This window comes from Etheostoma cragini, chromosome 18 (assembly GCF_013103735.1).
Source record: "Etheostoma cragini isolate CJK2018 chromosome 18, CSU_Ecrag_1.0, whole genome shotgun sequence".
In the NCBI taxonomy this organism is placed as follows: domain Eukaryota; kingdom Metazoa; phylum Chordata; class Actinopteri; order Perciformes; family Percidae; genus Etheostoma; species Etheostoma cragini.
Window position 1 is genome coordinate 14,600,735 of NC_048424.1, and position 25,445 is coordinate 14,626,179.

Sequence of the window (25,445 nt, forward strand, 5' to 3'; positions counted from 1 at the left end):
TTTACATGGTTTCATTTTCAAAAAACATCATAGTTTTGTTGTACTGCCCATTTCTGCAGATCCTGTTTTCACCCTGTGCGTTTGGGTCTCTGTTTTAGCTACAGAGTGAGACATCTCACTTCTATACTATCGCTGTTGAGAGTTGCACATGCGCAGTAGCGAGGTAAGATCACATCCACTAGATAACTGGCTGATAACTAGCTAGAAAACGCTTTCTCCAACTTTGGTCAGGACAAGGCAGGATTAGCTGGGAGACTTCTTCTAAACAAGGGGCAGTTTTGGAATACCAGGAGAACAGGGACATGGAAGTAGTTCTTTTGGAGATTATGGTGAACTGGTGTGTGTTGTAGCAGTGTTTTGGCATTACGAATGAGCTATCATGCTAACGCTAGCATGCTATGGTTAGCCACCTCGTCTTGGCTAGTGACAATGAAAGCTGTGCAGGTTTTTTTTCCCAAGTTTTTATGTGTGGGGAAGTACCAAAGACACAAAATAACACCCCAAATCCCAGATTTTTTTAAATAATATGGGCACTTTAAATGACATAATTATCAGTATGTGACAAAGCAAATTAAGGATCAGTAAAAACACAATATAAATTGCTAGCATTCTCATTAGGTTGATGAACAGTCACTCTTGTCAGTGCAGTTGTGGGATCAAGAGATTTAGAACTTTTTTAGGATCAGTATACTTAAATGAGTCGTTAAGTTAGCTTGGACAGTGAGAGATAGGGATTATCAAAATAAATTAGACATCACTATTTAATGGGAAACACTCCAAAGTGCAACAAAACATCCCTGATGTCAAAATGAATTAGAACTGAGTGCTACAGATGCTGTATAAGCTTTTAAAGCCAAAAGCAGTATGGTTTTTATTCTAATTCTGGGACGGGCTGATGAAATACAAAAAGAGTCAGGGACGTTATCTCTGATCTCACTGTGGTTGAGTCTGATGAGCTGTAACTGATGCAAATGCAATTTTGGGATCAACACGCACCAGATGATGAGGGTGGGCAGTAAAACTGTATTTATTAGACTACATTGTTAATAGACAGGGTACATGAGACGGTATTTTGATAAGACCTGCATTCTCATGGTAATAAAAAACATAACTAGTGTAATATGTCAACATGAATAGTCTACATATATTGTAATTAATTAGTTTGGCTTGGCAACTGGCTTTTTCTAAACCAAACCAGGTCCATCGTGATGAACCCATTTTTAGAACAAAATCTTCATTGTCTTTGACACTTTCTCAAACGGATCCCTCCTCTCTGCTGTTACTGAGTGTCACGCTGCATGGAAACAAGCTTACAGCATATTTCCATATTAAGGTGGCTGGGTGGGTGGGATGGGATTGGGGAATGCTAAATTCGCACTTTAAGCAGGACATTTGCATCACCATGGATACTGTTAGATGTTTGAATTTAGAAACAAAAGGATTTTTTTCTCATTTGACTTTAATGTCTGTCCATGTTCTGGTAATTTACACCATAAAAAGACAAAGCAAAGATTTGTGAGCATGACCAAACTAATATTTGGAAAATTGCAGGACATATTTAGACTTGTGCTTCTGTTAATGGGTAATACATTTAGCTGATACAGAATATTTAGGGCAGATATTTGAGTGTATTTTTGTTTACATAAACACATAAAAAAATGTTTTTTTTAATTGTGACCAAGACATACATACTGAGTTTTACAGCTGAAGACTTAACTTGTCAGTTCTCTTGTTGACAGACTATGGACCCCAAACATATCTTTGGCATTTCTGTACTGGCATTTCGGACATAGACGGTCAGATTGGTACATCTGTGATAAGCTCATGTCAGCTGATATATATTGAACCCTGGGTAATAATACTAGTGGACGCTAGTGGTGCAGACAGAGGATTTTACAGTCCACTTTCACTCTCCATTAACTGGTTTGAGAGTGCCCTTAAAATGGCGTGAGTGAAAGCACAAATAGATGTGGTGAGGATAGGCTGAGGTTAAAGTGTCTAGAATGGATTTGAACTTACTACTTTTTTAAACCTACACTTTGAAATAACTACCACGACCAGCTTGTCCTCATCCTGAAAACAACCATATGTGTTGATTGTGCAAACAGCTCATAACAACCTACGATTACAGTTCTTGTCATGCGGCAAACTCTTGTGGCTGTAGTAATAATTATTGCAAAAGCCATCATCAAAGTGATGTAAAAAGTATAAGAGTGCCAAATTAATGAAACAAACACAGGACTTGTTCTCAGCAGAGCGGGGTTCGTGTCCCGTGTGAAACAAAAAGTCAACTATCATTTAGAAATTAACTGAAGTTTTAGGGACCTTAGTCTGTGACTCAATGACGTCTCTTTGACTCATGTCACATCCTCATTTTAGTAGTTTTACCAGACTCATTTTTGGAAAATCCCTGATGTTTTACTAACCCAAAGTATTTGTGGTGCCTAACCTATCTACTTCCATTTCACAACGTTTACTATGTGTTTAAAAATGTGATTGTTATATAAAATAGAACAGTCCCATGACTAGGATCACAGGATTAAACCTCTGCCGTGCAGCAGTAAATAGAACGTTGCATGTGTTGTTGTTTTGTGAGTCTTTGGAATGGAACTATGATGTCGTTAAGGGATGAGGATGTTTGACCTTAGCACATGTGTTGACTGTATATCACCACTTACTCTGTTCCATGGTGACTGAATTATATTCTAACCATGCGGCAATTAAGAAAATCCGCTGTATTCTCCTATAAATCTCACTTATTGCTTTTTCTCTCGTTGGCTAGACTTTTTAATAAAAATTAATAAATAAAATGTAAATTGTGTTGCTCCGCTGGCAACTTTTTACTGATGTGATACTTTGTAGTCAGGAGAAAAGGAAAATTGAAAGAGGATAAGCCAGACCCGAGGCTAGAGCTCAGCAGACCTTTAGTTGCTTTTTGTGTGCGTGCGTGTGCATGTGTGTGTGTGTGTGTGTGTGTGTTGATTTGCTTCTGCGACACTCAGTTAATTTTGTGTGTTTTGCGGGGTCACCTTGTGGCCTCATCGTTGCCTATCTCAGCTTGTTCAGCCTCTTCTCCAGTCCTTGAGAAGCACTCTCAAACTGCTGTTGCCAAAGGGGGATGAGTGTGTGAAAACACACATCGCTCCCCAGCAGATGGTAGTTTCTCTGGCCATACTGTCCCACCAGCCAGACTGCCTTCCAGGGCCTGGCCATCTCCACAGCCTGCCCAGCAGGCTGCTACTGCTGACAAGATCCTTTTTATGGATTAAGGGTCCGCAACACGTCTTCAAATGCAGGTCAATACCCTGCATTCCCTGGCCACTTCAGTCCACTCTGTCCACAACAAACACACCAGTTTGTGACATATCTGCTGCGGCAATGCAAAGATACTCTGTGCCGGTTGTTCCTTTGCTTTCTTCTGTGTCTCAAATATGAGTGGACAGCTCTCTTAAAACAAGACTTTGTGAAATGAGACTGTCTCTAGACGGTGGGGTTGAAATGGGCAGCTGGCCTGGAATTTTGTTTTTACGTCTCCCCACACACAAACGCCGACTTTGTCCATGTGTTTCCCGTCATTTTGCTAAGCAATGTGTTTCCCCTCTGTGTGATGTGGAGAAATGAGCATTGCTGTAGCTATCAAGGATGTAAAATCAAACGCAGCTGTGTTGTTGTCGGATTTTCTCAACAGTTCCTCCAGGGCTTCCTGACAGAATCAGGTATGAAGCTTTTACAGCCAACACATCCATCATTCCAACCTGCTAACGTAGACACAAATAATTGCTCACACCTTCACACAAACACACATTCCAGCATAAACACAAAGTCAAACACACAAGCTACCATCCACACTTTGTAACACTGATTGGAAGCTTGCCGTTATTTATAGAGAAACAGAAATGACATATTTTCAAATGTGAGTTTCCTGCTGTTCCTATTTAGACGGGTGAGGAAGAAATAATCATGACAGACCTTGTAAAAACCTGGCTGTCAGCATGTGACTCAACATGTGGATGACCCTTATCAAATTTGCTTTATAAATTCTGGTCGAAACCTGAATAGATTTCCATTCATGAATGCCAGATTTAAAGGCTGGATGGCCAGAACTGGCACAGGAAGGCATCTTGGGTTTGCGGCCGCAAGGCTGTGTGTACAATATTTGCATGTGCATAAGTGTGCAAGTATTCTAGGATGTATGTGCCTGTTTTGTTTGTGCATTCAGCGCCAGCGTGTGTGCATGTGAATTAATTTTGACATAAATTAAAGCCTGAGGTCAGGCTGAAGGTTAAGAGCAGCATTTAGGACTCAGTGTCTTTCCCGCCATAGAATGGACATGTGTGAGCGGCCGTGATATTGTAAAGGTGCTGATGCATGGTAAAATGTGTCAGTACTAATGTGAAGATGCATGGAGGGATAATAGGAAAATGAAAGGTGTTTGGATGACGGGGCAGATGTGTTTGCGAGCGAATGCCTTGTGGTTTTAAGCATGTTAATGCCCGTTGTCCTTTTTTTGTGTTCAACCTTGAGAGGATGAGATGAGGCCGAGGAGAATGGCTGTTAGAGGGACATCCATCTGTCTCTGAGAGATGAGCAGAGAGAATTCACAGAGTGAATGGAGAGCACAGCAGGATTCCTGCTGAGAGACAGACATGAGTGACTAAAAAATGAGATGGACTGATGGGTAGATATAGGAGGATAATAATTCAGAGTGAGAGCGGATTGATGCATGTTTTCTTTTTGTACCAAACAAAGGCAGGGAGAGTGCATAAGTTTGGGGGGGGGGGCAGTTTTCTGTATTTGTGTGTGCTCATAAGTGATGTCAATGTGTCTTTGTCATTTTCTGCCTACATACGTGCATGTCATAATCAATATGTCAAGGCTGTGTGCTTTTGCCTGGCTAAGAAGCTCTCCTGAGGTAGTATTGTAATCCTGCCGTGCGACACAAGCTCTCTGTAGAAGAAGGCCTCAACCAGGGCTTTTCTTTGTGTGATTATTGTCTTTTCATGTTCAGGCCACCCATTATTCCCACAGGCTATTAAAGCTAGGGCGAATCATACAGGCTCGCTGCAGGAAAAAGCACTTCAGTTTGCAGTAAAATAAAAAAAGAACACAGAAACACTGTAATATGTTTAGTAATGATCCAAAAGAATTGAGTATTCACTAGATAATCATTGAACCGCATGCAATCACTCAGGCAAAATAGGGTACAGGATGTAAGCATACGCAGAACTCTCTTGTAATAACCCTGAAGAAAGTAGCTCCTGTAAGTGTCCCTATTGTGGATGTTTTACTGCTTGGCATGTTGCCACAGTCAGGGTTCAATAACAGAAAACTCTGATGGTGATAAAAAACGAACCTGCTTCCAAAATTTATGAATAATTCATTTAGAGTTTGGACGTGCGTAGGTTGACTTGTGTTTAGTGCCCAGCGCCTGTGATACCGACAATAATGTATAACATTTTTTTTTTTTTATTACGGAATTTTCAACACTGGTGCCTGAGATGTGTGGTTAAATTGTGCTTTATTTAGTAATGATTTCTTGCTTTCCTTTGCACCTAATGAAGGAGCTACTGCTAGACCAGCCTTACTAACAAGTGGTATGTCTTAGGGCCGTGACACACCAACCCGATAATCGTCCGTCGGACAGTCTGGCGAGGTCGGTGACTTGAGTCTGTTTGGTGTGTTCTGTGCCGTTGTCCGTCCTCAGTGGTCCCTTCATTTTGGCCGACCTGACATGCTCAGTCGGAAGGCAGGCACTGCCGCTGGACTCAAATGACCGATCTGATTCGTGCAGTGCTAACCCGGAAACAAGGAGCGGAATGAGCGTGACTAGAGTCTCTCAAAGTCTGATTAAACCCTTTAAACTGTCCTTGGTTGATCTGAAATGAAGACCGATTCAGCAGCTGCACGGCCTATTTCTCGCTTAAAAGGTTTTCAGAAAAACCTTTCGTGAGTAAAATATGAGATTGTATTCTGAACAAGCCGCCATGACAGTCTGGCTTTGAATTTTCAGAGAACCCAGACCCACATGACGCGTTCGTCCAATCACCTGCCGGTTTTAATTTTTAGACGACACAGATTAGCGCCACCTGCTGTCATGGAGACGTGTTAAGTCTTGTCGCTTTGGTGTGTTCCGAGGCACTTTTTTTAACCAACTGGGGAGACTGGTCCGTCCAACTGCCTTTTCTGGTTGGTGTGTTCAGGGCTTTACATTAATCCTTCTGCAAATCCTTTAATATTTCCCATACAGTACAAACTGCCACCAATCATTTTATTGAATCTCACAGATATGCCTTAATTCAATTAGTGCTGTTTTTGCCTAACCAACAGCTGACATCTCGACTAAAATGTAACAATAGCTTTGCGTTGTTGTAGGGGTGTAAAGGCTAACCAATACGTTCTGTATCAGGAAACTGATCTAAACTCTGAGAGTCAGCTGCGTCGTTATAGGACCACAGATCCAACCTAAGTTCTGCAAACATTTGGAAATTCTCCCTGTGCACTTATGGTTGACCCGCCCCTCTCCTGTTACCTTGCTGTGTTCCCAAATGACATGCCTGTTTAAGGTACAGACTTTCCCACACTGAAAGAAATGACAAAACTACTATAAACACTGACAGAATATCTTTACAACACACACTTTACTACACGCAATGGTATCATAAACTCTTAGGAGAGTGATGGAATTGGGCGGCAGAGCAACTTGTTTCTATTCGCTGCTCTAATGCTCTCAGCTCTTAAATCTTAGCAAAGTCTGATAAAAATATGTTTAATAATATTCATACGCTTATTTGATATAGCACCTTTTACAGACACAGTCACAAAGTGGTTTAGGGCTCTTTCAGGAGCCAGGCAGTTGTGGAGCTCTCGGGTTTTAGTACTGAACTACTGTATGACCAGGATCCATACTTTTTATTTCTTGGACTGTGTGGAAATCTAAGCTTTCCACATCATAGATGATGATCAAGACACGTAAGTAAAACATGAAGGTTTTCATCCGTAATTAGCAGCTAATGCCTCTTCCAGCTTGCTCCTAATTCCTGCAAGAAGTTCTCCAGACCCTGACCCTGTTCTTCTCTCTGTTGGTGTGGCAGAAGGCTTAGTTCTCTGGAGTATCCAGTTTTGAAATAAAACTGGAGCAAATAATTGATTTATTTTAGTGTCATTTGAATATAAAATTTAAATTGTAGATGAATCGTATCAGCTTTTAGTCGCAGAATACAGTATAATAGCCTTTGTTGTGGATTGTGGACTGTGTATGTAGCTACTTGTCGAATCATGTGAGAGGGAGAAATACACAGCCCTACTCTGTTGTTATGGAGATGGATCTGTTGAGCTCAGATCCATCTCCATAACAACTGAGCAAACTCAATCCGCTAATGAAGACTCTTCGACATAATTGAAAGCTCCAGAAATGCTACTACAGTAGGTAGACCTTAAGTTGGAATGTTTTTGGCAAACTTGATAAACATACATTGTTCATTACAAATCTATTGGATCAAAGAGGTGTTCATGATATTTTGTCAATTCTGCATACCTAGAATACTGACTTACTAACTTCTACTTTACAGTATACACACGTGGCCTTGTAAGATATAAAAGATGTTGTAGAAATTGTGAAACAATAGTCACAGACATAGTTTACCTCCAGAGCAAATGGGAAAGTTCTGTTTCCAAGTGGATCTCTTGTTAAAGATTCATGTGTCTTTTGCCATGAATTGCTTATCAGAAATGGGGAAGGAAGAGTGACAGAGCACCACCAGCCGATAAAGACTCCCAACTTTGCACTTCTCACCCAACACACTCAACCACAGTCCCTTTTTAAAATGCCTCCAGTTTAGATGTCCTCCCATGCATAAGGGAACAGACACCGTTTTTGTCACTTTGGCTGTCCAGCAAAATGTACTACAACCAGGTGAAGTAATGCCCACTTATCTGGTGTGTACACAAATGTAGCCGATTTACAGGAATGCCTACTTGCTATTCAATATTTTATGGTCAGATAAATTTGCAGGAGAAGGAGGCAGGAAGGGAACCGATTCTGAAATATGCATGAGCGCACATATGCAGCACTTGCCAATCTGACGTGCACTACAGCTTTGTGCGGAAATGAGTGGAGGCTGAGTCACGACGACGGGAAGTGTGGGTAGGGAACAGAAACGTGACCATTGAGATTTAATCAGACATTTCTATTCCCGGTTGGGATGGGATCTTTGCACCTTGCAGGGCAGACCATTATTCTTAGCAAAGTTGACATACAGTAAGTCTCTCCTTGAATATTTGATTTTTACAGTAAACATTACTGTGTTTATTGATTATTAAAGAAATGGTTGCAGATCGTTTTTTTTTTTTTAAATAAAAATAGAATTGATGTTAGCTCTAATGCTTGGGGGACTATAATCTGTTCCTTCCTTATGTCAGTGATGAGTCCAGATCTTGTCATTTATAAATTTGCAAGTAGATGGAGAAAATGATAATGACCAGTTTACTGATCATGGACCTCGTCATATGTACACCTCCCCTCTACAAATAGAGGTACATTACAAATATAACCCTAGGGTTTGTTGACTTTCTCATTATGCCCCAATCGGTTGGATAAAGTGTCGGGCAATCGAAGGAGATGAAAGGATTGTAGGGGTCAAGGGTCTCATTAGTAGTATCTAGACAGCATCAGAATTGTATTTAGCTTCCCAATTTTGTGTTTTGTGCTGATAACAAGGATGTGTTGTAAAATAAATTGCCTCTGGAGCAAATTTACAACACATGCCTACCTAGAGCCGTGACCTATCTAAATAACACGTTCATGTCAGTTGAAATGTATCAGTCATGGTGGCGAGTGCATAACTGATAAAGAGGTGACGCACATGACGTGTTTGACAGTAAACACAACGGAACCACTGAAGTTCATTCTAACAAACAACTTCACAAAAAAAGACTAAATCTGGTCTAACGGAGAAGCAGAGCCGGCTTGGTGTCAAACGTGTTCTTTAGATTAAGGGAGGAATATACTTGAGCCAGAGGAATGTAAAAAGCAGTTAATCCAAATGTTTATCCACTGTCGCTTGTGACAGCACAATGATTTGTGATGATGAAGTGTGTGTGTGTGTGTGTGTGTGTGTGTGTGTGAGTGTGTGTGTGTGTGTGTGTGTGTGTGTGTGTGTGTGTGTGTGGTGGATTAGATAATGCTTTCGTAAGAAGCAGCTACCAAATTTGCCGAGGATGTCGCAGAGACACAAAAGCCTTTTCTAGCTGTCAAGATAAAACTACAACTCTGTCTTTGGGTTTGTTCACCTTCTGACATGTCTGTCAAGGAAATCTGCCCACTTAACGGCTTCCACCACTGAGTTTGTGTCGCCTCATTAACCTTATACTGTTTATGTTGGCTTTAAGGAAATTGAATCTCGGCATGTATGTAGTAGATGTACACTGATGCAGAGCCGCAGCCGAAACGGGAAATGAATAAGGGTTGCAGGTAATGCTTTGAATTATTCTCACAACCTTAAAGGTCACAGACATATGCGTCTTACCATATTATGCTAATTGACACAGTTTCCATGCTAGTACTATTGTATTATATACAACATTACTGATAGACTGCACCTTATTCTTATATGTCATTTATGGGATACAAGAATTAATGCACAGTGGCGTTTGTGAGACTTTGCCTGTTGACATGATATGTAATATTTTTATCTGACATGCCACGTTAGAAATAGGATTCTCCGCCTGCCGAGGTTGATTTCAAACGCGAGGAGGAAGATCATGTCAGGGAGGCGTGTGTCACTCGCCTCTACCCTCAATGTGCAGCTTGGCAGGCATCACAATGTTTTGCACATTCAATTTCCTGTGTTTAAATCTGACACGCAGGTTTTGTTTTCGCTTTCCCTTTACCAAACTGAATATGATAATGTCACTTGGGAATTGCTAGATGAAAAGATTTGCATGGTGCCATCAGCTTTTTGGGTTCTTTTTCTCTTTTTTTTTGCAGAGAAGATGAATTGAACAGTAGGCGCAGGGTTTGGAACCAATACAGCATGCATTATAATGAAATCATTTTCTTTTTTCTGTTCACACAAGCTACGCTTTGAAATGGAGTTTGCAAATCAAATTGGATTAGAAATGGTTGATATTTTGTTAGGTATCTCTCCAATTTCACAGTGTGTGTGTGTGTGTGTGTGTGTGTGTGTGTGTGTGTGTGTGTGTGTGTGTGTGTGTGTGTGTGTGTGTGTGTAAAAACCGGCTTGAATGTTGGCGGATTCTTGACTCCGTAGCTATCAATATTAATGTTGATTCAATGCTTTAGTCTTCAAAAAGAACATACGGTTCTGTTTCATCTCTTCTCTGTTTGACCCTTCAGCAGCATCAAAAACTAAACTTTCAGTTGTTGTTTCAGAAGAACAGTTACAGTTTTCATAGAATTAATTTTTAGAAATGTGTTTTGCTCACAATATGCAAGGTTCAGATCAGTTACATCAGGTAGCTGTGACACTACTAAGTCGTCCTAGGCATTTGAACAATGTGTGACTCAAAGTGCTCAGAGGCTGTTCAGGTACGAGCAGCACAGTCAGGTTTACAGGACGTTCACTGGAGATGCAAAGCAACGATTTACGGCCCAAGTGGGGACATTGGGCAAAGTAAAAAAAATCCATTTTATAAAAATCTATAAAGTCCTGTCTTTGGGATTAAATCTCACAGATCACAGCAATATGACAAGAAAAGCCATAACCTACAGGTTTCAGAGTCTGTTCCAGCATCTGGTCGTAGACTGGCACCAGGAACAAGTGCAAAAGTAAATCTGGTTCTAATTAAATGGATTATCTCTTCACAGCTTTGAAAAAGGGGCGATTCTGGATCACTCCTGACCCCTACCACAATGACGACAACATCCAGATTGGACGTGAAGTCAAGATATCTTGTCAGGTATAGTTGCACTGGCAGAGTCAACACATACATGTATGCAGGGGCGGACTGGGACAAAATCCGGGCCTGGCAATTCTGTCCCTCACTTGCCCAATTTCAGACTGTGACATTATTTACTTTTTAATTACAAAAAACAGGATCTTGTGAGATTTTGGCACCAGCACCATGAGGTACACTTTCAGGCTTTCATAATGAACTAATACACACACTGGAGCAATTCATAAAACCTTCAAATAAACTACCCTGGCACAATCTTAGAATAGAATGGAATGCTTGCATATTTTAAACATATTATTACATACTTAAACACCCACAACAACAAAGTACGAAGACATAGCTAGCTGACCAGATGCAAGCTTTTATTTTGAAAGTAGAAGCCCGACTGCACCAGATGGGAGGCTCTAGGCTTCAGCCAAACAACGTTGCATATTTTTCTTTGTGTTAAAAGCCAGCGTTGCCACATTTTATTTTATTTTTTTCCATCGGCCTAAATCAGTTCAAGAGTGCATCGGCCCATTCACCAGAAGTGCCAGATTGACAGTCCGCCTATGCATGTATGCATATGATAAACATTAAGTTACTCAAAAAGGCAGCACAAATAACAATGTGCTGCATATCCTATAGGTGGAGGCGACCCCACCAGAGGAGCTGACTTTTAGCTGGCTGAAGAATGGCCGCGCCCTGCGGAGCTCAGAGCGTATGGTCATCACCCAGACGGACCCTGACATCTCCCCCGGGACCACCAACCTGGACATCATAGACCTCAAGTTTACAGATTTTGGCACGTACACCTGCGTGGCTGCGCTGAAGGGAGGAGGCATCCCTGATATCAGCATTGATGTCAACATCTCTTCCACTACTGGTGAGCCTCACACCCCTTTGTGTCAGTGACACATCTACACACCTCCCGCAACACATTCGACACACACATCTTGTAACCCCTTCAGTCATACACACAAGCTTTAGAAGATCAAGAGATTGAAAATGCTTAATGGCAAACCAAAGGAAAAAAAAAACATGGCAGTGTTTCTTAGGATGTTTTCACACCTACCTCATTTGGTCCGCACTTTCAAACTTTTCAGCTTGGTCTGTACCAAAATTGCAGGCAAGAAAGGTGCCTCTGTTTTCACACCTGTAGTTCATTTGCTTTGTCCGATTGGTTGATCAGTTGGTGAGTTAGTAAACTTGGAGCAATTTGCCCTCGGTTGGTTTGGTTTGGTTTCACACCTTGAAAAATCCAAGCGTACATAATCATTACAAATCAAGAGCGTCCAGCCCTCTTATTGCTTGAACATGTCAGCGGGAGGGAGCAAGAAAGTAAATACAGGAAGAGGGTCCTGTGTTCTGGTCTAGTGGTCAAACCAACTCATTTCATTAAAATGAAATCGCAAGAGACGTTACTAAGTCTGCTCTGGTCCCCGAGACTTCGTGCTGCTCTGCCTCCAATTCGATCAGCAGCTGGTTCGACCACGGAGAAACGAGTGACGGGCGGCAAGTTACCGAGACCTGCTTGAAGAGGTGGTCTCGGTAACTTGCCGCCCGTCACTCGTTTCTCCGTGGTCGAATGCTTGTTTGGTCCGCTTTTTGTGCGCACCCGAGTTTGATTGGTACATTCTCACCTGCCCAATCGAACCGCGCCAGCGAGGCAAACACACTCTAGTTCAATTCAGTCAAACTGAAGGCTCCCAAGAGAGGCGGTCTCGGTCCGGACCTAACTGAACCATGGTTCGGTTCATTTGCAGTATTAAAACACCTTTTGGATGGTTCGGATTTTGGACCAATTACAGGAAGTTAGGCAACTACGTACCATAGAAGAAGAAAAGAAACAGAAAAAAAACCCACTAGAACAAACAAAAATGAGTTGTGGAAGTGCGTGGGGAGAGGAGGAGATTAGATATTTAATTTCAATTTGGTCGGAGGAAAACATTAAAAGTCAAATCGAAAATACTCACAAAAATGTTACATTTACTGTGCTTGAAATTGGTGCTGTCATTGTTGTTGTTGCTGGTAGTAATACCATGTTAACGCAATCGGGAATTGCTCATTTATTTGTTCATTCATTTCCATTCATACGGAAAAGAATACCCTCCAAAATAAAAACACACCAACGTCAGACGCACGCCCGTCTACTCACCAGTCAAGGGGACAAGTGCGTGGTGACAACACGCCGTTGGTATGTCATGGAATGTTCTTTAGTGCCCTAGCAAAAACATAATGTGATACCAAAAAGAAAAGGATCAAATGTATACATTGTAATTAAAAACAAACGTTGGTTCGGACCTCGGTCCGGACTTTTAGGTATGAAAACACCATTAATCTATAAGGCAACAATTGATGTCTTATTTTTGTAGTTTTTGTTATTGATTCAATCAGCTTTGATTTCATTGTATTCTAACTGTCTTCAGTCAGTGAGTTGTTGAAACCATTTCTTTACATCTAAGGATAAACACTGTACACTTTAGTTGTCATCATCTATTGCATTGTAAAACTCTATGCATTTACAACTATGTTAAGTACAGTGGGTCAAAGACTGAAACATGTTCAAGAACTGTAATTCCTTGTTATTGCACATAATTGTAACATAGCAACTCCATAGGTCCAACTAATCAGAGACTAAACATCCATTGTCCTCCCATCTAATTGGCTGCTTCCACCACTTTTTAACGTTTGTTTAAAGCATGTTAGTAACACAACATCCAGTCCACCAGTCTACTGAGCCTTGTCTACATCATACTAGTTAAGTTTTAGTCGTGGCTTGTTGAGTAGTCTCATAGAAACAGAACAGTGTTACAACAGCAGTTGGTTGTCTTTTAGACACTCTGCTATCTTGTTGTGCACGGTTGTTTCAAAAGAAGGCAGAGCGTAGGTGCTAAGATAATGAAATCATTCAATCTTTAAAAGTATAATCAAAAGACAAAAAAAACAGCTGTCAAACATCCCCTTTTTCTATCTATTGTTATAGATTCAAGCATCAATCAACCCTCTCTGCTGTCAGATTTAATAAGAAAGAAGGCGGGAGCAGCGTCACAGGCAACAAAAGAGAGCCAGGCTTTTAGAAGACTGCTACATAGCACATCGAGTACAGTTAACAATACGTTTTGTGCGTACTCACAGCCTGCAGGCTCTGCAATAATGGTGAAACACAGTGGTTAGAGAAACTAAGCGATAACACATGTAATGGGACAGGAATAGTGGTCTTTTATCTGTAATCTCCACTGTGAGGTCAGTCAGTGTGCAGCAAATGTGTGGTAATACCCCGGTGTCACCAGGCATTACTTCATTGCCCAAAGACTCCATCCAGAGGTGTGTGACCCAATCCACTCAGAGGCGCAACACAGGTAGTGTTCTGCTTGCTGCTCACTCATCCCGCATTTACAGATTTTCCATGTGGGAATTCCCGTGGGTTGGTGTTGCCGCTGGCACAGGTGATATCTGTTTATGCTTACAATTGACTGGCGTGTATTCTTTACTGATAACTGTCTTTTGGGTAGTGTGATATTTTGCAACTTGGGATTGTGTTCATTGCAAGCTCTATTTCCCCTTTTACACGCACGCACGCGAGCACACACACCGACAGGCACTTCTTGACACTCGCGCACCCTTACCTCCTCTCACCATCTTGTTTTTCCATCGCACACACCCCCCGCTGCCACTCGCAGCGTGAACATTAAAGCGGTGTGTCGACCTTGGGTGCATAATTATTGTTAGATAATCCTTTGATAATCCCTGCGCTATAAAACAGTGGGATCAATCGCACCTGCCAAGATTGTTTCCTCATTATCTTTTAAGTAGTGCAGTCGCATCTTTTGGAGTGCCTGTGCGATGGCATTGCATTAACACAGACCCTTTAATGTGAAAAAAAAACACTGTTGCCTGACTAAGGAATTAACCAAGAAAATAACTGACTCTATTGTGATCAAAGGAAATGAAAGGTTTCCTCAAAGCTTTGATGCTATTGCTTCTTAAGCTTTCATTGTTCCAGTCAGATGTCTGGATATTGTCATAAAACTCTTTCTGTCATAGGAAATATTATATTGAATTTTGCTTCCGCCAGTAACAATTCCCGCAGCTTTACCTGGGATGTGACTGGGGTGTGCTGTTTTTCTGGAGAATGCTTGTCATGTGTGGAGCTTCTTTCAGTCAGATTGATGTGAATCAGAGAAGCGTCTTCACTGAGCGGCACAGTATAGCGGTTGTGTACTAAAGCTTGTGCCTCTGCCTGCTTACGCCTGCAGCCTGTTATGGGGTGAATAAGCCCCGTTATTGTTCCTCTGCCTGTTCTCCTGAAGGGAGAAAGCCCAAGCCGCAATTAGAAGTCCTAATAAAAGCGTTTAAAGGAGATTACGCTGCAGGTCTGCCAGGGCTTCTTGCTGGGGAACTGGTTGGGAAGCGATTGAGCCTAAAGCGTCTCTAGTTTGAACACTTTGGAGCTTGCTGGCTGCTCCAGCATTGGCTCCAGTTCCAGATTCCAAACCTGGATTTAGCCCGAGCCCACAGCACGTCTCCATGAAAGAGAATATTCAATATCTTCCATTCCTTCAACTTTTGATGAACACAGATTTCAGCAGCCTTCATGATTTCTTCCTTTTGCCAAATACCGCTAATATTTGCTATCATGGAACGCTCATTAAATAAGCAACTTCTTTTCTCATCAGGGCTCCCGGAGATTGCAAGGCTAATGCTTATTTATGAGCGTGGTCTGGAAACGAGGACACAGACCTCCCCTTTGGATACTGTAAGGATTAAGATCCGCAAGACACAGGAACAGCTGAAAAGAGTTACGAGCATTAGTGTAAAACATAAAACATCCCATAAACTTCCAACAGGAACTAGCTGATTAATCCTCTCATTAGTCTGCATATAAAGACGTGTGCTTAGTGGGTGTGTCTTGCTGGATAATTGTCAGATGATGCAATTATTGCCGCTGCTCTGACTCTGTAATATTATTTTGCATCAGATTTGAGCTACCTTTAGGACCATCTCAGAAATACATTTTCAATAGCATGAAGAGCTATTACGGATGGATTCCTGACATTTACATTGGACACCCAATTATTGCACTCTCTGTATTGTAATTACAATAAACACTGTATTCTATGGCCTTCGTTCAAGAAAACGAAATCACTGCGGCAAGTATAGTCTCTGTTGATACATTGTAGCATCAGCACGCAGAAGTAGTTCATCCTTACAATCTGATTAATGATCACAAAGTAAGTATTGGAATTGAAAGTCACCTCTCTCTTCTTCGAGGGAGATAAATCCTTCAATGATGAGTCCCTCAATTAACATCCCCATCACACCTGAAAAACGCTGGCACCACCCAGTGTTTCTGTCAATCTAAAGAATCACTGCAGTTGATGAATTAAGCAAATCAATTAAGTGCTCAGTTGATTGAGAAATGTGCTGGTTTAATAAACACAAAGTACAAGCTCTTTTTTTTTAATCCAAAATGAATTTGAGTCATCTAAAGCTTGCGGCAGGCATGCTCGTCTCTGTCTAGCCTCCTTTTAACCGTCCTGTTGTCTGTTTGACTCTGATTCATCATGATCTGCCATCATCTGAGAGACCGTGCCACATGAGGCTTTAACAGCGGCAACATGACCGCTGGCTGTTGACTGCGCTGATGTGCTTGTTTCAGCAGTAAATTTACTGACCCCGTTAGAGAAAAACCTGGTCTGCATCCTGACTCACCTACAGGGTGCAAAGGTTCAACTGCTGTGTGGTCACAGTGGATGGAAACAACTTGTTTGCTACTTTTGTATGGACACGTGGAGTTTGCCCAGAATGTGGTTCTTTGTTGATGTTGGTCACATAGCCAATCGCTCATTGCTTTTTGTCTTTTGTATTTATTTAGTAGGAAATCTAGCTGGTCATACAACTGTCTGAAAACACACTGAAAAAATTAAAAAATATCCTGTAAGAAGTGCATCATACTTTTGCAGCATGTCTGCTTTTTGCTGTGACATGTGTTCCATCTATAGTACAAGTATATCTCAATTTCAAATTGATAAAAAACAGAATAGATTGGCTAAGCTTCTAAACCTTCTTAGTTAATGTTGCAGTGGCATGTATGCAGTTTACAGTAGCAGAGGCACCCCTCATTCTTTTTAAAACAATTGGTTATTGATTCTTTACAAGACAAAAGCAGGCTTCTCATTTAGAACCAGCAACAGTTAAGTTTGCCAGCTGAATTTACATCCATCTTATGTCAACCGTTACTTTTCCAGCTAATTAAGCTAACATTTGCTTGAAAGACGCTATCTCCAGTTTACTTTTCCATGCTTCGAGTGTATTTGTTTTCAAGCCAGCATCCTGTAAAAACGGTTGTAGATATGCTCTTGATGACTACATACTTGATATCATGCTAAAAATTGAGCCTCATTTTAAAGAAACATTAAGGGAAACAAGGAGAACTATTTTTGTTGGTGTGATTCTTGGGTAATATGTTCATAAGCTTTAGTTGCTGGAGTAAACTTCCCCAAATCTAATAAAGAGCAGTATACATTGGTCATGGAAAAGCTAAATAAATACACCACCTTGCTCCTTCTTCAGCCCTGTATATGCACACAGCTTCAACATGCGGATGAATTCAGAGTTTGACAGCCCTGCCATGTCTAGTTATAGCTTCTAAGCTGTGATCGGACAATAGCTGTTCAGGGTAGCGACTGGTCAGTTACATGTAGGTGGCATATATTTTTGTAATAATAAAACTGAAACACAGAGGAAATTAGATGTGACCTCGACATTAAAAATATGGTCCAGTCCATTCATTGAAATGAATCATGAAAAAGTGAAAACCTGAAGTTAATAATCTGTTACCACTGTAAAATACAAAAATTTGGTTAGGAACTACGAACTGGGCTTAAACATAATGCGAGCGTTAGGTCCCAGCATTGAATTTACAAGCCAACAGAGGTTCGGAAACATCTGGGATGTTGCTGCTGAAGACTGTTGTACACACAATGTACATTTATGGCAGAGGTGTAGTGGTATCCATTGTAGGTGTACTATGACCAGTTTTCCCTTTGATGCAAGTCCATGATATATGTTTAAAAGTTTTAATTTAGTACTGGAACGATGTGCATAAACTCTAATCCTTCCAAGGAGTTACTGTGTGTATTTGTTCTTGTTGTTCTTATCTGGGTAGTGGGTATTCCTTTTAATCTGACTGGCCGGTTAAATGCTAAAAAAAAAGAAGAAAGAAGTGTTTTTGTGGAAACACATGAAACTGTAACCCAAGAGGGCTTTGGTATTGAAAGCCTGCTGCTCTTCAATCTCAGCCACATTAATTCATGAGAGGTTTGTGTGATTGATCGCATGGTAAGATATCAGAGGAACGGCATAGAACTGAAAAACACACACAGAGTAGTATGTTTGGTCAGCAGTGTGTTGCTGCAATCTATCAATGGCCAATTTTAAAACATCTGTGAATATTTATCACTCGTGTTATAGATGCAGCTCTGCCACACACACACACACACACACACACACACACACACACACACGGGGTATAGATGCAGCTCTGCCACACACACACACACACACACACACACACACACACACACACACACATATTCGCAAACATGTCCACAGAAGTCCAGGGCAGAAATTCCTGTCGCATTGTGACCAACACATTGGCCTCAAGCAGTCAAAACACACACTCTCACACATACAGAGACACACTGCAGGACTTGCAGTTGTAGAGTTGCCATGGTGATGGGGAGTGATGTCACCGCACTTATCCTGAAAAGGGGGCAACAGGAATGTTGTTTACTCTTAAAAACGTCTGTGTACACCACTCTGGCTCCCATCGCTGTAAGAAAATGCAAAGTGCCAGATATTTTTACGTTTTGCAGTCGGCTCACATTGCACTGTGTCTGCTGTGGCGCTGCTGGATCCTGCTAAAAGGCTTCAGCAATCAGACTCTACACTTGGAGGATCATTCCAGCTGAGGCCCAGAGAGAGATGCAGCCCTACTGAGGCCAAATAGGGAAGTCCAGTCCCAATTTAGCAACACAAAGTTTAAAAGCAAACACACACACCCACACACACACAAAACAATGAGTAGCATCCCATTGAGGAGCTGAGGCCAGATCACAACATGGTGTCACCCGTTGGCGAGAATCGAGAAACTCAGCTAAACACACATGCACATGCAGAGACATTAAACCACATAAGTGCGCGCCATACAAGCATACGCAGACAGCGGACATGCCCTGCAGGCATTACTGGCATTTGGATGGCTTTGGCACAATGTGAGCTCAGTGAAGACCAGTAGCAAGCTTTCTGCCATACTCAGTGGTCACTTTCACACAGAGGCAGGGTGTTCACTTGGAAAGGGAGAGCAGGAAGAAGAACAAGGTACAGGTTAAGCAAGAGAGAGAGATGAGCAATTGTCTGTGTGCACGTATGCCTGTTTGCGTTTCCATGATGGTGCGAAGAGAGACAATGGCAGCTGATGGCCAGTGTTTGTGCTGCCAAACCCAATGGACGGAGGAATGTAATTGCCTGCCTAATCTGGGCTGTGGAGAGGCCAGGTGTAATGATGGCAGCTCAGTGAATATACCTCTCTTCCACTCGCTAATGGATGCTTGCTGCTCCCCTCCTATCCCGTCGCTGTCAGTTCACCGTTTCACTGTTTGGAACCCAAGGAGACGTTTGGAAAAGTGGAGAAAATATGCTGTTGAAAGAAATATGTCAGCTTGTGACACCTGGCTGCCTCAGTCAAGACATTGAGTGAATACCAATCAGCAAATGTATGAGAGTGAAATAAGCGTCTGCTGTCATTGTCTGTGCAGAGTTTTTCCTTCTTGGGCAGCGTTGCCAAGTTGTATCTATGAATGACCAGTGTTCCACACCCATGCTAATGACACCAACATGTTGATGTATTCAAGTTATACATAAACGTTGGACCAGCTGATAGCAGCTTAATGTGTGGGTTACAATGGCTGAGAAGTATTAAAATGCCATAATACAATGATTAGTCAACACAGTCTTTCCCATAAACAGTTTAAAGCTGCTGTGATCAAAATTTGTATAGTAGCAATGGATCAAATGACTACATGTGTGTAAGGGTGTCCTGTGTAATCACCACCTGACTCCAGTTCCTCCCAGCTCTATGGGGCGTTTTAGCATTTTTTAGATCATTGTTTTCGTTTTACGTCCCACAGCTTCACTGTTATGGTTCCCTCTCATCAGCATTGTTTTAGAAGCAGCAGGCAGCAAACTATGATAAGCCCACTCTGTGCCAACTGCCCAGCAGTAAATAGCAGACAGGCAATGTAAGTAAACATCCTGCATTGAAAATGTTCTTAAGTAAAAGCATCATAGTATCATCAGGAAAATGTACTTCAAATATTAAAAAGTACTCAGAAAAATGCTCACATTTCAGAAACTGGAAACGTTCCAAACAGTTTGTTTAATCGGCTGATCATTTTAGCTGGACTTGTAGGCCTATATGTTTTTGGGTGGTTTAATTTAAAAGAAAACATCATATTTTAGAAACTACATGTTACCACATGTTACAATTTGTACATTAGCACAGTACTACACATACATGTACTTAGTTACATTCCACCAGATAATTCCTTCAAGAGTTGGTGAAGACCCCAAATCGATGCTGCAACTGTTTGCTAACACATTTTCCATATTAATGTATGAAACTCGGATAAGGAGAATGCAAAAACGTGCAAAAGTTCATTTATTTTAGTATTTTAACTTAAAAGGTGAAAACAATATACTATATTATAAACTCACTGCATGCAAAAAGAGATATTTCAAGTATTTATTTGTTGTAATTTTGATGATTATGGCTTAAAGTTTATGAAAACCCCAAATTCAAAATCTCAGAAAATTAGAATATTGTGAAAACGTTTAATATTGTAGGCTTAGTGTCACTCTCTAATCAGCTAATTAATCCAAAACCCCTGCAAAAGTTTTCTTAGCCTTTAATGGTCTCTCAGTCTGGTTCAGTAGAATTCACAATCATGGGGAAGACTGCTGACCTGCAGAAAACCATTGTTGACACCATCCACAAGGGGAAAGCCTCAATAGGTAATTGCAAAAGAAGTTAGATGTTCTCTAAGTGTTGCATCAAAGCAAATTAATAGCAAGTTAAGTGGAAGGGATAAGTGTGGAAGATGATTGTCAGGAGAAGGCCATTCAAAAGTGTGGGGGAGCTTCACAAGGAGTGGACTGAGGCTGGAGTTACTGCATCAAGAGCCACCACACAAAGGCGGATCCTAGACATGGGCTCTTCAAACCGCTTCTGAACAACAAACAACGTCAGAAGCATCTTACCTGGGATAAAGAAAAAAAGAACTGGTTTGTTGCTCAGTGGTCCAAAGTCCTCCTTTCTGATGAAAGCAAGTTCTGTATCTCATTTGGAAACCAAGGTCGCTGAGTCTGGAGGAAGGATGGAGAGGAACGCAGTCCAAGATGCTCTGTAGTCCAGTGTGAAGTTTTCCACAGTCTGTGTTGATTTAAGGAGCAATGTCATCTGCTGGGGTTGGTCCACTGTGCTTTATTAAGTCCAAAGTCAACATAGCCGTCCATCAGGACATTTTAGAGCACTTCATGCTTCCTTCAGCAGACAAGCTTTATGGAGACTTTATTTTCCAGCAGGACTTGGCACCTGCCCACGCTGCCAAAAGTACCAAAACCTGGTTCAATGACCATGGGATTACTGTGCTTTATTGGCCAGCAAACTCACCTTACCTGAACTCCTTAGAGAATCTATGGGGCATTACCAAGAGAAAGATGAGAGACATGAGACCGAACAATGCAGAAGAGCTGAAGGCCGGTACTGAAGCATCCTGGTCTTTCATAACAGCTCTGCAGTGCCACAGGCTGATAGCATCCACGCCACACATTGAGGCAGTAATTCATGCAAAAGGGGTACTCCAAACCAAGTACTGAGTACATATAAATGATTCTAGTTTCCAGAGGGCTGACATTTCTGTATTTGAAATCCTATTTCTTTATGATTTTAGAATTATAAATATATTCTAATAGTAATATTCTAATTTTCTGAGATTTTTTAATTTGGGTAAGCTGTAAGCCATAATCATCAAAATTATAACAAAAACAGGCTTAAAATATCTCGCTTTGCATGTAATGAGTCTATAATATGTTATCTTTTATCTTGAATTACTGAAATAAATGAACTTTTGCACGATATTCTTATTTTCCGAGTGTCACCTGTTGATGTTGGTTTGTGTTTTTTGTGCCATGAAGTGGGGACAAATAAATCTGTTATTCCAGGTTTTAGGCCCTTTTTAAATTTGGAATGTATTTCCAAATATACAGTTAAAAAAGAACGGATTCTGTTACATTGTGCCCCATTCAGAACCTTTTCCAATTTTTAGGCCCACTCTTACTTTTCCTGGACATTCTTTGCATAACCTGGGGTCAACAATGAGCCAAATTTAGTTGTGAATGAGTTATTATGTGAGGATGTGGTCTATCACAATCTTAAAACCGGAGCTGCATGTTGCAATTTTCCTTGTTTCTACCAATTTGATTCATCTACAATTCACATCCAGTTTTACATACTGCTCCATCATTTAATTAAATTAGTCCTTTTTGACTCACCTTTAGGACAAAAGAAGTAACCGACAGTTGCAGAAATTGACATAGCAGCAAGACTGTTACCTCTCGCCCGGACAGAAATGGGGTCAAAAGAAGTATAGCTGGACTCTGTTTCGTTTTCTGGAGATTTCTAGCGATTTCATCACTATGAAACTTCATTATGGCTTGGCTTCATTCCAGCTGCAGCATTGTTTGGGCAGGACAGCGATTCGAAAATCATCATGGAAGCATGATGCGGTTTCATCATTGCTAAGAAGATGTTCACTATATTTGGTAACAGTGCTACACAATAGTGGTGGAGTCTGCTGATGGTTTGGACCGGCTCATAAATACATGAACACAGAAATACACACACAGCACTCTAGGAGCCGGTGCAATTTGCCAGGTTTGCTAATTAAACAAATTTACTTGGCCAGCATGCTTGATGAGGAACCAGACTTCATGATTCAACCTGCTAGTTTTTCTGCTTTCCAAACTTAGCACAGTCAAGGAAAGCAACAAAGCTGTCCTGCAATTTGGCACTTCTTTTATTATTCATTGTTCACTTTCAGCCAAGGCTCTAACTGTCCGTTAAACAAAGGGAAACATATTTATTGGGTCATATTTTGTTACAAGGCCAGCAATAATGCTAAATCACCTTTGGGAGTGTTCTGTTGTTAATGCTCTGAAATATATGATGCTGTGCAGACATTGAGTTCCTGCATGAGGAGGAGGGCAGAGAAGTAAAAAGCCGTGGAGACTGATGGTAATGACGGTGATAAGAAATATGAATGTTGTAATAGTGAAATCCATCCTGAAAATAGTAATTCTGATGAGAATGTAATATGATGATGAACATCGTGATGAAAATGTGACAAGGATGAGGATGATAATACTGAAATGCTTCTCCTTATAATGGCGATGCTTACGATGGTGATGATATTATCTTAGAAGGGCAATACGTTGCTTAGGCAGATGTGGAGTAGATAGAATGTGTGTATATTAAGATTATTAGGTGGATTACATTAGCTTCTTATTAGTGATTAATAGTCGTTTCCATTGCAAGAACTTTTCCAGGGGCCCAGGAATATTTCAAAAACCCTTACTTCTATTTTGATTCTGCCATAGTTCCTGGCGGGTACTACTTTTTGATGGCCCAGGTACTATCAGTCAGAGTACACAGGTCTGAATGTTGCTGATTGCTCGAACATAAAACTCATGGCTACTACAGCTTGTGCACATCTTTATTCACACAGTAAGCAAGTACCACTACAGAGAGACTACAGATGAAGTTCAATGACTCTGTTATATTTCCTTGTGTGTCTATTATTTGACTAATTTGTTCACTGGGATGCACAAAGGGGACTTGTTTAGATTCTTAGTACCTGGAAACTATTGGTCAAAAAGGACTATTAATGATACTTTTCTTTGACCACCATGGTCACCAAGTGCATTTGCTTGTCAGCTCTTCATTGCATTGTTCATTGTTTGCCATTGCTTGAATGCCTTTAACCTCCTCACTGCTGCCTTCCATGATGGTATTACTGAGGGTTCATGCTCAGAGTTCAGACCCAGCGGTTAGCCATTGCAGCTGCTAATATCCGCATGGTCTTTCCATACAAGCTGTGTATGTGGCTGATACTCGGCTTCATTGCCATTGCAACTTGGATGCTCATTCGCTATATATACACCCCTCCTCATACCTTCAACGCCACTTCTCCCCCCATTTCACATTTCCTCTTACCACGCGCGCTGACTTTCTAGAGCCCCATATCAGTCCCTACTCTGTTTTTCTCTTTCTTAGTTCCCCCCAACCTGACAGTCCCTCGGGGCAAGTCCCCCCTGGTGGCCCGCGAGGGTGACACAGTGGAGCTGGAGTGCCTTGTTTCAGGGAAGCCCAAGCCCATCATCCTGTGGTCGCGAGCCGATAAGGAGGCACCAATGCCGGACGGCAGCATGCAGATGGAGAGCTACGACGGTGTGCTGCGTATTGTTAATGTGTCCAGGGAGATGACGGGCTCGTACCGCTGCCAGACCAGCCAGTATAACGGGTTCAACGTGAAGCCCCGGGAGGCCGTGGTGGAGCTGATCGTACAATGTGAGTAGATAGACTGTGGGTACTTTTGTCTATATTTGTGTACAAATGAATGTCACGGTGGGATAATATAACCTGTGGCAGAGATAGTATGTGATTATGTAAGTATGGTGTGTCAATTGTCTCTGTGATGTAATGTTTATGTATGCAGTGTAATAATCTTTGTGTTCTGGTCCAGTGTGACCAAAATTGAACATTCCTCCATTTCTTTCCTTCCACACCCATCCAATTTCCTTCAGAAGGCTTAGTCCGCTGGTGCCCTCAGTCAGGTCTGGGGGGAAACAGCTCTGACCCCACCTCTTACACTAAGGGAAAGACTTCATCTGCTAAGTGTGAACTGTGCAGAACTAATATTAACAGAGTCACAAGGCTCTAGATACTGATGTCCACACGTATTAGGGTGTGTGTTTGTGTGTGTTTTTTGTGTAAGACCTAAATACTGTGTGCCATGTCCCCGGGTCTTGGACCCCCTGCGACTGCTGCTCATTGTGAAACCCCTTCCCTTCCTTAATATTTCACATTCAAAGATAGCTTTGCAGCTAATTAGAGAGCGGCTAATTTATTCCCACTAGTATTCATTTTGTATTCATTTATGGAGATTTGAATGGCATATTACGGATGAACGTCAGGGATTCAAAGCGTTTTCACTCATGGGCTTGGGATATTTCTCTCCAATGAGAAAAAAAAAACAGAAGAGGGAAAGGAAGGAAATTAAAGCGATCCATGGTGGGTGCTACCATTCTCTTGCAAGTGATTATAGGGAATAGAAAAACTGAGTCTTATAGCCACAGTCCCATTGTTTTCCCCATGGCCTACTTAGTTGATCCATACATTCTTCCATCTCAACTAACACTAATCTAGAAAG

The 25,445-nt window shown here is 41.4% G+C and overlaps 1 protein-coding gene across 4 annotated transcripts in view; it reads left to right on the plus strand.

Moving 5' to 3' along the window:
- The window catches only part of mdga2a (MAM domain containing glycosylphosphatidylinositol anchor 2a), a 174,024-nt gene that overhangs the window by 92,815 nt on the left and 55,764 nt on the right, over positions 1–25,445 (plus strand). For 2 of the 4 annotated variants that reach the window (XM_034900955.1, XM_034900956.1), the window contains exons 7-9: positions 10,826–10,917; positions 11,542–11,779; positions 24,290–24,583. In XM_034900955.1, the coding sequence (XP_034756846.1) occupies positions 10,826–10,917; positions 11,542–11,779; positions 24,290–24,583 (624 nt within the window). Of the gene's footprint in view, positions 1–10,825; positions 10,918–11,541; positions 11,780–24,262; positions 24,584–25,445 lie in introns of all 4 variants that reach the window. The other 2 variants (XM_034900954.1, XM_034900953.1) reach the window with 1 other exon arrangement.